The sequence below is a fragment of the Peromyscus californicus genome, unplaced genomic scaffold (genome assembly GCF_007827085.1).
Source record: "Peromyscus californicus insignis strain IS unplaced genomic scaffold, ASM782708v3 Scaffold_5__1_contigs__length_169319896, whole genome shotgun sequence".
Classification (NCBI taxonomy): Eukaryota; Metazoa; Chordata; class Mammalia; order Rodentia; family Cricetidae; genus Peromyscus; species Peromyscus californicus.
In genome coordinates this window covers 43,799,639-43,814,882 of record NW_026294573.1, presented here as the reverse complement: position 1 = coordinate 43,814,882, position 15,244 = coordinate 43,799,639, and the positions used below count along the sequence as shown (strand labels likewise).

Genomic DNA, 15,244 nt, shown 5'->3' with positions numbered 1-15,244 from the left:
ATTGACTCTGAAACCCGGGCTCCTTCACCTATATCCACTTGTCTGCAGGTCTTGGCTTCAAGGATCCTGACCACAGACATCAGATAGCCAAGTTGTTCAGCCTACCTGAGCCAAAGCTAGCCGAGACCTCACTGACCTCTCCAGCCATGCTGGGGAAAGCAGCAGTCTCCTCCCGTGCAGTGGTGTATAACACGGACCTGGGGTGGAAGTCCAGCTCAGCTGCCTCCATAAGACTCACAGCCAGCAACTTACACTCTCTAGGCTTTCCTCTCTGCCTGGGAGATGGCCATCAGCACTTCCTGCCGTACTCAGTGGAGAGGCCCAACCTGGAGCCTGGAGTCCCAGCTTTGGGGACGAGCTATACCACAAGAGAGGCACAGGCGGTGAGGGTGCAGGAGAGACAGGCATTTGACACACCTACCTCTCTCTGGACCCTGGAATACCACTCCAAGGAATGCTTGTCAACTTGATCTCCTTGGCCTCCTGGCATTCTGGGAGCCTTGACTCTTTAGGGGTGAAGGGACTGGTCGTAGGCACTGCTGGGTCCTTGAGAGCCTGTAATTAGAACTGCCTATTTAGGGACACAGCAAATGCCTTATTAATTATAAAGAAAGGAAGCAGACAGATTGTTTAATCATTGTCCTTGTTGAAAGGTTATGCTGTTAACTGTATAAATATTCATTAAAAGTTCAATCGGCTGCCTGCCGCACTGGGGGGTGCAGGACCAGGCCTCCGGAGGTGGTACATCTGGCCAAAGGCTGTTTTAGTCACCTAGGCTTTAGGGAAGAGAGTTTGGGGCTGGCTCTCAGCCATGCAAAGGTTTGATGGAAAGACAGGGCTTTTGTCAGAGGAACCCAGACTCTGTCTTCGATGTGCTGTGCATGTTTGGGTGAGTTACTTGATGTCTCTGAACCTTAGGACTGCTGCCCTACTCAGTCTAGGAAACATTACTGCCACAGTCCCTTTGAGAATGGTGCTCCTGGAATCTGACTCACAGCCTTCTTGCTTGTCAGGGTTAGGGTAAGGGTGATGATGAGCATCTTAGTTGGTTCTGGCTAAATGCTATGAACTGGACTGGGTAAATTGTAAATAACAGAAATCTAGTGCATACAGTCCTGTTACACACAGAGCACCAACAGACTGGAGTCCAGTGAGGTCCATTCCTCACAGATGCTGCCTTCCCACTCAGACCTTCATGACAGAGAGGGCATGGAGTCTACCTCGAGCACTTGTATTATATACAATTTTCATTGTGTATGTTCATGTACATGGTTCTACAAGGACATTTTCACACAAGTACATACCGTGTTAAGCATATTCTTCCCTCTCCCGTTAGCTCCTTTGTTCCTCTAGATAATTTTGCTTCTATTTTAATGTCGTATACACACACTTAATGTTATATATTCAAATAAAACTAGAACCACAAATTAGGGAAGGCATGCAATATTTGTCTTTCTGAGTCTAGCTTAATTTGTTTAATATGATTATCTCCAATTGCATTCACTTTCCTGCAAATGACATAACTTTGTTCTTCGTGGCTGACAACAATCCCATTGTGTATACATACTACGTTTTGTTTGTATCCATTCTCCAGCTTCTTATGTAAGAGGGCGTCAACCGCACTGGTGAGGGCGTTGCTCTTATGACTTAACTGTCCCTAAAGGTGAAGTGGAATGGGGACCAGCTCTTCAGCCTGGAGCAGTCTGACCCACTCAGGTGCTTGTGGCCCTTTCAACTTCCCCGTGAGGCTTAGTTCTCGGAGTCCGGGTCAGTGCTTAGTGTTTGCCTTGCCTTTCCACCCCACTGCTCTCTCAGGGGCTTACAAACATTTGAACACCTGGATCACTTTTAGGGTGCCATGGTATTACAAAGAGATGAGGTGTACTATATCTTTTCAATATGCAGATTGTTAACTCAGGGGGTTCTCACACAGGGATACCTGGAACTGCTTGGGTTGAGAGGAGTTACTAAAATGCAGGTTCCAGGGCCTGGAGCAGTGGCTCAACCATTAAGAATGCTTTCTGCTTTCCCAGAGGGCCTGAGTTTGGGTCCCAGCACCCAGGGATCCGATGTCCTCTTTTCCTCCTCCACACACGTAGCGGACACACATTCACATGAAGACAAATATAAAACATTTTAAAACTGCAAATTCCTTGGCTTTCAACATCTAGATTCAGTCACTATGGCCTGGGGCCCAGGGACTTGAACTTCTAAGACCTCCCTTAGCACTGCCTCTTGGTTAGAGAACTTTCTGGGAGTCAGCTGGTCAGCTCCAGCTGCCTCATGTTCTGAAGTACCAAGAAGTGCTCAAGGTTCTCCAGTGCTGGTGGCAAAAGTTATCTTCAGATGCCTGTCCCCCTCCACCACCCCACATGACAGCCCAAAGTGGCCTTTTTTTTTTTTTCCGGAGCGGGGGGAGCAGTGTTTGGAGATAGGGTTTTTCTCTGTGAAACAGCCCTGGCAGTGCTGGAACTCGCTCTGTAGACCAGGCTGATCTCAAACTCAGAGATCCACCTGCCTCTACCTCCCGAGTGCTGGGATTAAAGGTGTGCGCCACCACCTCCTGGCAAAAGTGGTCATTTCATTTATGTATGTATTTATGTATTTTTTTTTTTTTAGGTATGAGTGCTCTGTATGTATGCCTGCATGCCAGAAGAGGGCATCAGATCCCATTATAGATGGTGTGAGCCACCAGGTGGGTGCTGGGAATTGAACTCGGGACCTCTGGGAGAGCAGCCAGTGCTTTTAACCACTGAGCCATCTCTCCAGCACCCAAAAGTGGCCATTTTAAAAGCTCACTGAATGGCAGTGCTTTCCAGAGCCCTACCTGACAGTTAGTTGGTGTAGCGTGAACTCTATGAATTCTCTGATTCAGGACAGTGTTCCATGCCAGGTGTCCCAAACCTGCCCGCATTTGGGATCCACATGGGGACTGAAGGTACTCATCCCCAGTGCATAGCATGTGTCATCGGGGACCTTGGTTTAGACACCTGCCCCAGGCCACGTTTCTGTGCCTTTCCTTGTCTCAGCCCACTTTTATTCATCTCTGTGGCCTCTCATTCCAGCCACAGAAATAAAATGAGAGGAAAAAGGTCAGAGGTCAGAGTGAGACATGAGTCACCCTTCTGGACGTATGAAACTGTTCCCAGTCTCTGGTGTCAGACACAGCTGCTACATCTTCATGTCATTCTCTAGTGTGTGTGTGTGTGTGTGTGTGTGTGTGTGACTGGAACTCAGAGCTTACCATCATGTCTCGTACCCAGCAGTGCTCAATATTATCCACTGACTGGATAAACAAGACTCAGAGTCTCATCCATTATGTGTGGATAATAATAATGGGGAACATGTAGTGAGCCTAGGATGAATGTACTTCTAAACGTTTTACAGACATTAATCTGGTCATTACAACAATCGTATGCAGCAGGTCATAGTGTCATTACACTTTGTTGACACAAAGAGAAGTATTTTAGGCCAACGTCACGTGGCCACTGAATAACTGAGCTGTGATTCAAACCCAGGCAGCCAGCCTTCAGAGCCCACATCCTCACTTTCCATGCTGGAAGCCGGAACATAATCCTCACCCTGCTGGGTTATTCTAAAGATGAAATGGAAATGTCTAGCACTGTGCCTGGCACAAATCTCGAGACCTGAGACTGGGACTCCTGCACACTGTCGAAGGCAGCAGGGAGCCAACCAACAAGGTCGAGGATGTGTCTGCCTCAGCTGTCACGTGGAGTGGGGGAAGCTGAGAGAGCTGCCCCCAGTCCTGAATAGGGTTCTCATTCTTCCAAACTGAGACTCAACCCCGGGGCTCTAGGCCCCTGATTGAGTCAGCCTCTGATTGCGGCTGCAGTAATTATAGCTGTGGAGTCCCGCTGGGCCCTGTGTGTAGAGGCTGTTCTCAGTGGTGGGCTCGGCCCCATCTTACAGAGACTTCAGATTGCCGCTGCTGCTAGGGTTTCAGTGAGCCCTCCAAACCCACAGGTTCGAATCACGGAGTTGATGATCTGGAAGTAAAACTGAGGTCCAGTTAGGCAATATCTTACCCAAAGGCACAAGGTTGGAACACAGCAAGGGTGTGGCAGCTCCATATTGTGAGATCTTAAAGGGAAGATGTTTAGGAGCACTTGGATCAAGAAAGACTTGAAGCTAGGCAGTGGTGGGCACACGCCTATAACCCTAGCACTGGAGAGGCAGAGGCAGGTGGATCTCTGTGAGTTTGAAGCCAGCCCGGTCTACAAAATGAGTTCCAGGATAGCCAGAGCTGTTACACAAAGAAACCCTGTCTTGAAAAACCAAAAAAAAAAAAAAAAAAAAAAAAAAAGACTTGAATGTCTTGGACTAGGAGACCATGAGAGAGCGGGACAGTGTGGGGTGGGGTCAGATTTAGGAAGATTGGCTTCCAATGAAGAGACATGGAGCAGGAGTCCCTTGTGGACTACTAGGGACTTATGCCGAGTAGCAGGACTGTGGTGCTGTATCCTGTGTCACCCTCAGCTAAGCCGCCATGAACTTCCAGATGTCTGTCTCTGCAGCCAGGGAAGAGTGTCCTGCGGAGAAGTTAAGCTGTGGACCCACCAGCCAGAAGTGTGTGCCTGCCTCATGGCGTTGCGATGGAGAGAAGGACTGTGAGGGTGGAGCGGACGAGGCCGGCTGTCCTACCTGTGAGTCCAGGGCCAGAGTCCCATTGTCTGCCAAGCAGTCAGGCACCCTCAGGAGTGGTGACCTCTTGGAAGGGGCCTATTTCTCTGTGGGGCCTGGAAGGTGGGAAGGGAAGAATAATGATGAGAATATTAGAAACGGCTGGGCACTTAAGAGCCATTTTCTTCTTTCATCCTCACGACCACCTCATGAATAGCCACCACCATCCCCATTTCACGGGTGAGGAAACTGAGGCTCAGACAAGGGAGGAAGTGTGCCCAAGGCTGAGGGATGGAACCGAGATTCAAATTCAGGTCTAACACACAGCTTTCTACCATGTCTGACATCTGCTCATCCATTCTACGAGTCTACCGACCTCCAAGCAAGCGCAGGGGACCAAAGACTGGGCTGTATGAAAGCGATGTCTTGTGCCGGGGCACTGGCAGAGCCGGGAGTGGGGCATGTGCCCACAGAGTCCTAGGGTGTGAAGGACGACTGTTGCTGACATCTCAGACTGGGGTACATATCGCATACAGAGAAGACATTCCCATCAGCCTCAGCAGGGACAGATGGAAGTGGTCATTGGGACAGTTCCACATGGCTGAACTTCAAACACAGGATAATCTCCTTCTCAGAGAGCAGGCCAGCAAGGTTTGGGCCAGGGGCAGTGGGGGGAGGGGACACATGATCTGGCTCATTTCACTTCTCTGGGTACCTACTATGTGCCAGGTCTGAAGGGGACGATAAGGTGGTCCTACAGTCTTCCCCTGGGGACTCCAGACTGGCCATGCTACTAGACTATGAGACTGGGTTGAAATTCAGGAAGGGTGTATGCCAGGCACTTGCCCACCACTGCCTCTCAGAGCATCTCCCCATCCCCACCCAGTCTCTCCTAGCCATCCTCCCTGGTCCAGGAGCAAGGCCATCTCCTCCTAAGGCTTCTGAGATTCCAAATGTGGAGGATTGATGGGTCTGAAGCAGGACGTGTATGAATAGGGGTGAGGGTCCCGACTAGTGTCTGCACTTCAAAGCCTCAGTGATGGCACTGGCTTCAGCTGTGATAGTTTTGTGAGAACTCATCCACCCATGCCAGTCCCCCTTTTTTCTCGACACACCCAACCTTGTAATCAAACGATTCTTCCAGTTTAAAGCTATCAACCACTATTGCAGGGAGTTGGGGGGGGGGGGTACCTGACTAGGGCATGTTGGGACAGGGACATCTCCTGTTAATTATAGGAACCAAAGGTGTGAGAAAGACTTATCAGGCTCCCTGTGGCCTGGGCAGAGAAGGACCCCTCCCTTCTCCAGTTCTCTGAGCCCCTTCATTTGTGAATGTAGGGAGTGGAGTCCCTGGGCCTTGGTAGTGGGACCTTCCAGGTACTGTCAGCCTCAGAACCTCGTTGAGAATCCAGTGTTAGGAAGCACTTCCTTTCAGGACTCTCAGAAGACAGACTCTGCTCTCCCTGGGTATGTGAAGCTGTGTCTAGACAGGCAGGAGGGTGTCAGCAGCAGCATCTTGGAGGATGTGGCACCAGAGAACACATGCTTTTCCCTCTGATGGCCCCACATCCCAAAAAACCCAGAAGGGGGAAAAATGCAGCTGTCAGGAACTTGGTAGGGCTGTCAGAAGAACATGACAAGGTCTGCATACATTGTAACACTGAAGACATCACTTGATTTTATGTTCAGTAACAATGAAAATTGACATCTTGTCACCAGAAAATAGAAACATGGACCCTGGGCGCCCCCATATGGAAAGATATGGAGCTGCCACCATGGTGTTTGTGGTCATAGCCACTGCATTCCTGATCCACCTGAGCCCTGAGGCCAATGTCTGAAGACAGGAAAGAGAGGAGGAGGCGAGGGAGTAGATGCCTTGAAAACACTCCAAAGAGAGAGGAAAAACAGACAGACAAACAACGGGAAAGCTGAGGAGCTGGGTCAGAGTAGGAAGGAAATCCCCAAACCTGAGTTCTGGTTCTTTTGTTTCAGTGTGACCCTGAGCAAGGTGCTCCCCTCTCTGAGCCTCAGTTTTCTTATCTTGAAACTAACACCTGGGCGGGCTGGTCTCTAAGGCCTTTCCTGCAACTCCAGACTAGCCTACCAGAGAGAGGAAGCCCTGGTCCAGACAGGGCCAGGACCTGTTCTTTACTGAATTCATCCACACCCACATCCTACAGAGGGTTCTGTGCCAGTCCTTAGAATAATGGGGTACGAAGAAGGACATATGGAGTGGCTGAGAAAGGCACATAGGCAGGCTGGGGCAGAGGGAGATTTCCTAAGCAGGGAAACAAGCAGCATGGGTTGGCTGAAGGTGGAATTTGGACCTGTGCAGGGGAAGACGCAATGGCCACAGGGCGGAAATTCTGTGGACTTGGTGAAGTTGAGGAAGGGCAGGTGTGGTTCAAGGTCAGTTAGCATGACTGAGCCCCTGCTTGGAAGTGGCAGTCTCTCATACCATGCTCCCTGTTCAAGTCTCCAGCAGGACCTCTTCCAGCCTATGGGTGAGGGTCAGCACGCCCTGTAACCCCCTTAGCAAGAGCTGGGCTGGGTCATGGGGGATGGGATCCGGCCGGCCGACCGGCTCTCTGTCCTGCGCAGTGTGCGCCCCGCACGAGTTCCAGTGCAGCAACCGCTCCTGCCTGGCCTCCGTGTTCGTGTGTGATGGCGACGATGACTGCGGCGACGGCAGTGACGAGCGCGGCTGCTCGGACCCGGCCTGCCCGCCCCGGGAGTTCCGCTGTGGAGGAGGCGGTAGCTGCATCCCCGAGCGCTGGGTCTGCGATCGCCAGTTTGACTGCGAGGACCGCTCGGACGAGGCAGCCGAGCTTTGCGGGCGAGCCGGCCAGGAGACCACGGCCACGGCGGCAGCCTGCGCCCCCGCCGCCCAGTTCACCTGCCGCAGTGGCGAGTGCATACACCTGGGCTGGCGCTGCGATGGCGACCGCGACTGCAAGGACAAGTCTGACGAGGCCGACTGCTGTAAGCCCCCTCCGCGCACCCAGTCCCACCCAGAGCCTGCTGCTATGGCCCTCCTACCCGGAGTACATCCCCTGCTTTAACAGAGACTTACACTGGGAGAATGAAGTGACTTGCGGGAGGTCACATGGCTGCTAAGGAGCGGAGCTCAGATCTGACCCCAGAAGCCAGGCACCTGTGTCTCAGCTATGTGGCCATTCCATCACACCTGTTGCTGCCCTTCCCTGTAAGAGGGAGTCTGGCACTGGTCCCCCTGCCCAGAGACCTCTGTCCTAGGAGTGCCTACATGCTGAGCCTGTCAGAGTCTGCTGACTGTCCCAGCTGTGCTGGGTCGCTGATGGGACTTTGGCAGATCCCTGCTGCCCTCTCTGACAGGCACCACTCACGGTGATGTTCTCATCTGTGCCTTTCTCATCTCCCTGCACCCGAGCTTCTGCAAAGGGGCTCTCAGTGTCCGGGCTCCCCACCAACACCCAGCACAGTGCCAGGCTCAGGAAGGGTTGACTGAGTCATGAGCACCAGGACTCAATGGAAAACCACACATCTGTGCTGAGGTGGTGGACAGGGAAACGGGACTGGAATGCTGTGTGACCTTTGGCAAGGCCTTCCCCTTCTCTGAGCTTCAGTCTCCCCATGTGTACACTTGAGATGCTCTGGCTAGGTGTCCTCTGAGGCCTCCTAAGCTCGGTCACTGTTCCATTCTTTCCGGGGTGGATGTGGCATGAGGCCGTGGGAAAGCTCCTAGCCCCGCACTGGTCCTGACCTCCTCTTGCCCTGTTTCAGCAGCACCAGGACCCTGCAGTGAGAATGAGTTCCAGTGTGGGGATGGGACTTGTGTCCTTGCAATCAAACGCTGCAACCTGGAACACGACTGCCCAGATGGGAGCGATGAAGCTGGCTGCCTGCAGGGTGCGTGAGCTCCAGGCAAGGGTTGGCATCCTCTTGAGGATGGAACCTCAGCCTGAGGAAAGGCCCTGTCACCCTCCCTGGCCTGGAGAAAGCAGAGTTGGGGGAGTTCTTCCCTTGATCTCTGAGATACCCTTCAGCATCACTTACTTGCCCATTATCACTGGGGTTCTGGGGCACAAGAACTGGACTTCTTTTTTTTTTAAAGATTTGTTTATAATGTATATGAATGCCCTATCTGCATATACATCTTTATGCCAGAAAAGGGCATCAGATCCCACTATAGATGGTTGTGAGCTCCCGTGTGGTTGCTGGGAATTGAACTCAGTTCAGTGTTCTTAACCACTGAGCCATCTTTCCAGCCCAAGAACTGGGCTGGTAATTAAGGACTCTCTAAAAGCTGAAAGAGGACTAAGGGGATGTGAAACACTGCGGGGAGTCTAGCCTCCCCACTGTTTGTCCACACCCAAGCCTTTCCTCACTCGTTCTCAGACTGAGCAGAGACTGAATCCTGTCCTCCAAAGAGTCCTTCTCATTCTCAGGTGGCACCGCTGGTCACCACCCGCCCTACCGGATAGAGGCCCTACCCACTAGTCATAGGGAGAGCTAGAGAGGGCAACGGCACTGGGCAAACACTGCCCTTGGGAGATGTCAGCCCTACTCAGTCTCTGTAGAGCTGCTGCACGGTCTTTCCCAGAACAGACAAAGACTCCTGCATGAGTGGATGAGGGTCTGTCCTGTGGGAAGAGCTTCCACAGGCCCTGGCTCCACTGTCTGTCCTAGGGTCCCCTAAAAGGTCTGTTAGGGCTGGCGCTTGAACTGTTCATTTCCTGTGGGCCTTGGTTGGCCCCGCCCAGCCTTGCCCCTTCCCACCCACTGTCTCACAGGCACTGTCCACTCTCTTGTCTGGCCCGACAGAGTCAACTTGTGAGGGTCCCCGCAGATTTCAGTGTAAGAGTGGCGAGTGCGTGGACGGCGGGAAAGTGTGTGATGATCAGAGGGACTGCCGGGACTGGTCGGATGAGCCTCAGAAAGAGTGTGGTATGCTACCTGTCTACACCTAACAGCTGAACTAATGTTCTCACCATGCTCCCTCCTGGCAGCCAGGCTAGAGGCCCTCTACCTGTTCTGACCCTCTAGACCAAGTGCTATCCTGTGGCCTCACACTGGGCCATTTGCTACTGGTATCTCTTGTTCTGTATTGCTGCAGAGCTCCAGGGACCTTTTCCTTTGAAGTCTAGATGCTCAAAGATTAGGCTGCTTCTTACGAAATGGGCCTCCTCACTCTGCCATATACAAACTGAGTATGTGCCCTCTACAAGTTTCTCTCTTCTTCTGTGTCCCTGCCCTGCTGATCTAGCCATGGCCTTGGTCCTTGAGCTCTTCCAGTCCTTGGCAGGATACCCTGCAGAGTCAAAGGTTGGGAGAAGCCAGGGAGCCAGTCAGGAGCATATCCATCCAGCATCAGTACTCAGGCCAGGCCTGGATGGGAGTAGGGTACTCCCAGCAGCAAGCAATGTCACCATTCTTTAGCCTGAGAAGCTGGGACTCGTGGGAGAGCTCAGACTTGCAGTCTACACTAGAGAGGAGTCGGGTGAGCTAGCTATCCAGTGACGGGCAAGAGCAGAGGCTGTGAGCTAGAGGTGGAGGAGGAGCCCAGAGTGTGAGCAGAAGAGTTTGGGCATCATCTCTGCTTGTCTCAGGACAGAATTTCAAAGAATTGGACAAAGGAGCTCCCAGAAGACAGAGTCTAGGTTGGCCCCTCCTTGTCCCCCCTCCTGGAAGACTGCCCAGCATCTCCCCTCCTGGGTACTCAGAGGAACATCCTGCCCCAGAGCTCCCCAGGATCAGCCTCTTTGCTCTCCTGAAGACTGAAAATGAAACCAGACTGGCTGAAAGGAAGAGCAGCTGAGCAAAGCTGGCTGAGCCTCCACCTGGGCTTGCAGAGACCGACACTCTACTGCCCCCAGACCCAGCAGGGATTTGTGAAGAGGGGGACAGGGAAGCAGGGGCAGCTGAACCTAGCTTCCCCACACTCAGAGCTGCAGTTATCCAGGGACTACTAACCTACCAAACTCTTCTTCTGCATGACGTGCTAGAGAGAGCTATGTCCTCATTTGTGTCTGTGTGTCCTTTTGTCTGTGCTGGTGAAGAGACCAGTGTCTGTATCCGCATCTCTGAATTACTGCATTCATGCATCTCTGCCTGCATTTCCATGTCTGTGGAGCCTGCAGACTTGTCTGTGCCTCTGCAATAAGCTAGTGTGGGTATGTGTGTGTATGCACGAAGGTGTGTGCATGCAAGTGTGTACTGTGCTAGGGAAAGTGACGTCAAATACTATTCAGGCCTCTAGACCACCCTATCCTCTTCCTTCCTCTCCCGGCTCTACACAGAATTAGAGAGGCACAGAGACTCTCTTCAAGACCTTCTCAAGAAGAGGTCAGGGATAAATTAATTGGGGCCTCCTAGCTTTTCTCCTCTCAACCTATGTTGGCCTTGGGTACTCCGTACCTTCGTTCATCTAAAGTCACAGTCCTTTTGAGCTCTTCCTGAGCAGCGCCACCCTATACATACCACTTGGCTAAGTGTCCAGCAAACAAAACTGTGGGGTTGCTACTACCTACAAAAGAGAGGAAGGAAGTGGGTGGGTGCACAATGAGGCTGTGAGTGAACGGGAGAACAAGTGAATGGATGGTGCTCATGGAATGATAAAGCCCAAGACAGATGACAGAGGGTGTGGGGACCAGAATGATTCCCAGTGGTAGATGTGCCAGCAATCCCTCCGAAGCTACCGTGGCTCAAACCACCTCCAGAAGACGGACTTCCCAGGGACGGGCCTGACGGAGCCCTCCCAGTCCCCCGAAGTCATGGGCTTGCTGTGGTCTTGTTCTTTCAGTTGCACCAACATTCCAGGGAAACAGGAGGAGGCCCAGGGGTAATGGGGACATTGCCTAAGCATGGCTGGAGGTGGGGACACCCACAGCTGTGCATGGCCTGGGATGGATGGGCAGCTCAAACCAGCTGTATGCATGGCCACAGCTGGTTCTACTCAGCTCTGCTTTGCTTGGCTGGAGTGACAGTTGCATGAACCTGGTGGGCAGAAGGGTGGTGTGGCATACTCTCCCCTGGCTTGTGGAATTAACTTTCTGTGATTCTGAGCTCAGGAGATGCTGTGAGAACTTGGTAAGCCTTGGTTCTGGCCTTCCCCTAGAGCCCTCCAGAAGGTAGTGAGGGAGTGGAGAATGAGGGAACCAGATCCAGATGACCTCTTGACATCCCATTAGTAATCCTGGTCTAGGCTTGTGGCAAGGTAGATGAATGGGACAGGTCAAAGAGGAGTTGAAGAAGCTCCACTGTGTAAGTCCTGGTAGGAGAGAGTCCTGACTCGGCCACAGGCAGATGTAAAAGAAAGTCTGGCCTAGAGACTCAGCTGTAGCAAGTAAGGGCATTATGCATTATCTGACTCCTGACTGGCAAACTAACTCTGGGCCCTGCCTTGTGAAAATATGGAAATGGTTGGGGACCAGAAGTCAGCACTTTACAGAGATCTGAGGGAGCCCCTGCCCCATGGCCAACCCCACAGAACAGAGCTGGAAGGAGGAGAAAGCCACAGGAGACAGCTCCTGTGAAGAAGAGGTTTATAAGAACAGCACCATTCCAAAGTGGCATCACCTGCCTTGGAGTGAAGTGGGCTCCTTGAAGCTGAGAATGGATATGCAGAGGCATTCAGAAAGCATTTTTGGGGGTTTCTCAAGGGGTGAACATACATTTAAGCTTAGAGGTTAGAAGGAAATGTTAAAAAAAAAATGTATTTGTGAAAGACCTCAGAGCTCCAGGAAAGGCCTAGCTACCTCTAGTCTGGTAGTGGATGGAACTCTGGCCTAGGCGGACAAGACTGGCGCTCTCCTTGTTCCACTGGCTCTGTCTTGTCTAATCAGGAACCTGCCCTCTGATCCTCCTCCTTCCCAGTCACCTAGCTAATGAGGTAAAGGTTGATGCAGCTTCCTGTCTTCCTGGCTCTGTGGGAGTCTGCTGCTCCAAGGCTTGGCTTTGCTCTGGGCCACTTCGCTGCCTGTCAGAGGAGTTCAGCAGCCTGTGTCCCCCCCAACCCCTCCAGGGCTGAACGAGTGTCTGCACAATAATGGCGGCTGTTCCCATATCTGCACTGACCTCAAGATTGGCTTTGAGTGCACATGCCCAGCAGGCTTCCAGCTTGTGGACCAGAAGACCTGTGGCGGTGAGCCCTCCCCCATCTGCCCAAGCAGATACAGACCCTCCTGCCGGTTCTGACTTGTGGTCTTTCCCACAGACATTGATGAATGCCAGGACCCAGATGCCTGCAGCCAGATCTGTGTGAATTACAAGGGCTACTTTAAGTGTGAGTGCCACCCTGGCTATGAGATGGATACACTGACCAAGAACTGCAAAGCTGTAGGTACGGACTTTCTAAGGAAGAGGGAACAACGCTGGGGCGGGTGGGGGGTAGGGGGGGTGGGTCTGTGAAGCACCAGACTTCCACGTATGTGAGGAGTGGTTAAACACACACACAGACACATAGAAAGCAGGTTGGTCATGCATAGTGCTCAAAGTACAAGTGAACATAGCATGCACAGTGCACTGCATGCTAACACCCACAGGCATGGTTAGAGCCACCCAGGGTATCCTTTTGCACATCCATTTGCACAGCACAGTGTATAGGCACAGATGTGGGCCACACAGCCAGCATAGGCAGTTCACATGAAGAGCATGACTTGTGTAGATCTATGTATTGATCCATTCAGTCGACCGAAGTAATTATTTAATTCTTTATATTAAATAGAATAACATCGCTGTAGGCACTAGAGATTCAGTCAGAAAAGACAGAGACACCCTTGTTAGTGATTAAGACAGACAAAAAAGAAGACAGATAAATAAAATACAGTGTATGGCAGGTGGCAAGTAAGGGCTAACTAAGGAGAAATAAAGTAGGAGGCAATGGAAACGTCTGGGAGAGTGGTCGGTTATGGTTTCAAACAACAGTCAGGGAAGCCCTCACTAGGTAAAAAGGACATTTGAGTGAGGACCTAAAGAGGTGAGGGAGGAGCCCGGTAGTTACCTGCAGGAATGGCATTCCAGGCTGAAGGGAGAGAAAGCGCAAACCCCCAGCAAGGGGCTGTGACTGGATGGTGAGGGAGCCTCGCGAGGAAGCTGGTGTCTTGGAACAAGGAGGCTAGTGAGAGGTGAAGTCAGAGGTGACTTGGCATTCCCCAAAGCCTTCCAGACTGTTGTAAAGACTGACTTGATTTCTCCTGAGTCTGAGGGAAGCCCTCACAGGGTTCTGAGTGGAAGGGAAATGTAACATTTAAGTTCCGCCTGGCTTCACTGAGCAGACTGCTGAGGGCTAGAGAAGCCACATGTTACAGTAGTACTCCAGGAGACAGGCTTGGAGCAGGATGGTTGCTGTGGGAATACTGAGAAGTGAACAGATATGTGTATATTTTGAAGGCCAACCAACTGGATTTGCTTTTAAATTGATGTGGGATGCTAGAGAAAAATGGGCCAGAAGATTCCAAGGACAAAAAACTTAAAAACAAAAAACGAATTGTTATTTCAGTATGAGAACGATGGGGAGAGAGGCAGGTTTGGGAGGAATGCAGACTGTGTTGGACATATTGAGCATAAGGAAACTAGCTCTCCACATGGGGTATTAACAAACAGCTCAGTAAAAGTCTGGAGCTTCACACGAATACGTGATAGAACACATAGATTATGGTAACACAGTAGCTACAATACTTGACATGAAACCCATAGAGCCTGAAATATTAATATTACTATTAACGTATAACAAACATTAACACATCCCATGTAACCTGTCTTGTCTTCTATATGGGACATGAGTAATGTGGCCTATATATGTTCAGTAGAGATAACATACTGGGTATATACACCAAATCCATACATGCGAATATCTAAGGTGTAGTTATAAAAAAATCAAATCATAAACACAAAGGTCCCTATTGCTGACACAGTTCTCATTAAAATTCACAAGTTGCCCTCTAATGCAGCTTATCACTTCAGAGAGGTAAAGTCATGGCTGTGTTTGAGGTGAAGAAAGTTCTGGTTCATTGGTGACAGAGCACGCCTAGAACCTAGCTTTCCATCTGATACTTCCTGCACTGTGAGCCCCGTTTTCCTGACTGTTTGTATCACCACTTCGCTCTTACCCCTTTGCCTTGAGATAGTTTCCATCACTACACACAATATATTTCCATCACTACACACTATACATCCCCATTTCCTACATAGCTCTCTGTACTGGGCCCATCCTGTCCCCATCCAGCCTGGCACAGATGCACAGAAGCAGGGACCAGGTGGCTGACAGAAATGTGTACTGGAAAACATGGGAACTGTGTCTGAGAATTGTGTGCTGCATCTCAAAACCACCTGGGGGTGTGGCAGTGCAAGGTCCTTAAAGACCTCTGGGACAGCAACCTCCAGATGGAAGTCAAGAATGTCTAGGTCTCACATGATCTAAACCTAACTCTAGAGTCCAAAAATAGGTTTGATCTATACATGGCCAGTTGTATGTTCTGTCCAGGGCATGTATGTGATCTTGTCGATGCCATTTATATCCTGTCTCTGTAGATGGCTCAACAAGCTTAGCCCAGCCTATCTTTCAGGGATCTCTATTGCTCAGGTGGGCCATCCTCGCAGGATGGCAGGTGGAGCCCCAAGCAGG

At 51.2% G+C, this 15,244-nt stretch overlaps 1 protein-coding gene across 14 annotated transcripts in view; it reads left to right on the top strand.

The window, feature by feature from the left end:
• The window catches only part of Lrp8 (LDL receptor related protein 8), a 75,513-nt gene that overhangs the window by 36,787 nt on the left and 23,482 nt on the right, over positions 1 to 15,244 (top strand). For 4 of the 14 annotated variants that reach the window (XM_052718001.1, XM_052717998.1, XM_052717997.1 and 1 more), the window contains exons 4-9: positions 4,536 to 4,664; positions 7,243 to 7,623; positions 8,404 to 8,529; positions 9,445 to 9,567; positions 12,644 to 12,763; positions 12,836 to 12,961. In XM_052718001.1, the coding sequence (XP_052573961.1) occupies positions 4,536 to 4,664; positions 7,243 to 7,623; positions 8,404 to 8,529; positions 9,445 to 9,567; positions 12,644 to 12,763; positions 12,836 to 12,961 (1,005 nt within the window). Of the gene's footprint in view, positions 1 to 4,535; positions 4,665 to 7,242; positions 7,624 to 8,403; positions 8,530 to 9,444; positions 9,568 to 11,422; positions 11,462 to 12,643; positions 12,764 to 12,835; positions 12,962 to 15,244 lie in introns of all 14 variants that reach the window. The other 10 variants (XM_052718000.1, XM_052717996.1, XM_052717993.1 and 7 more) reach the window with 9 other exon arrangements.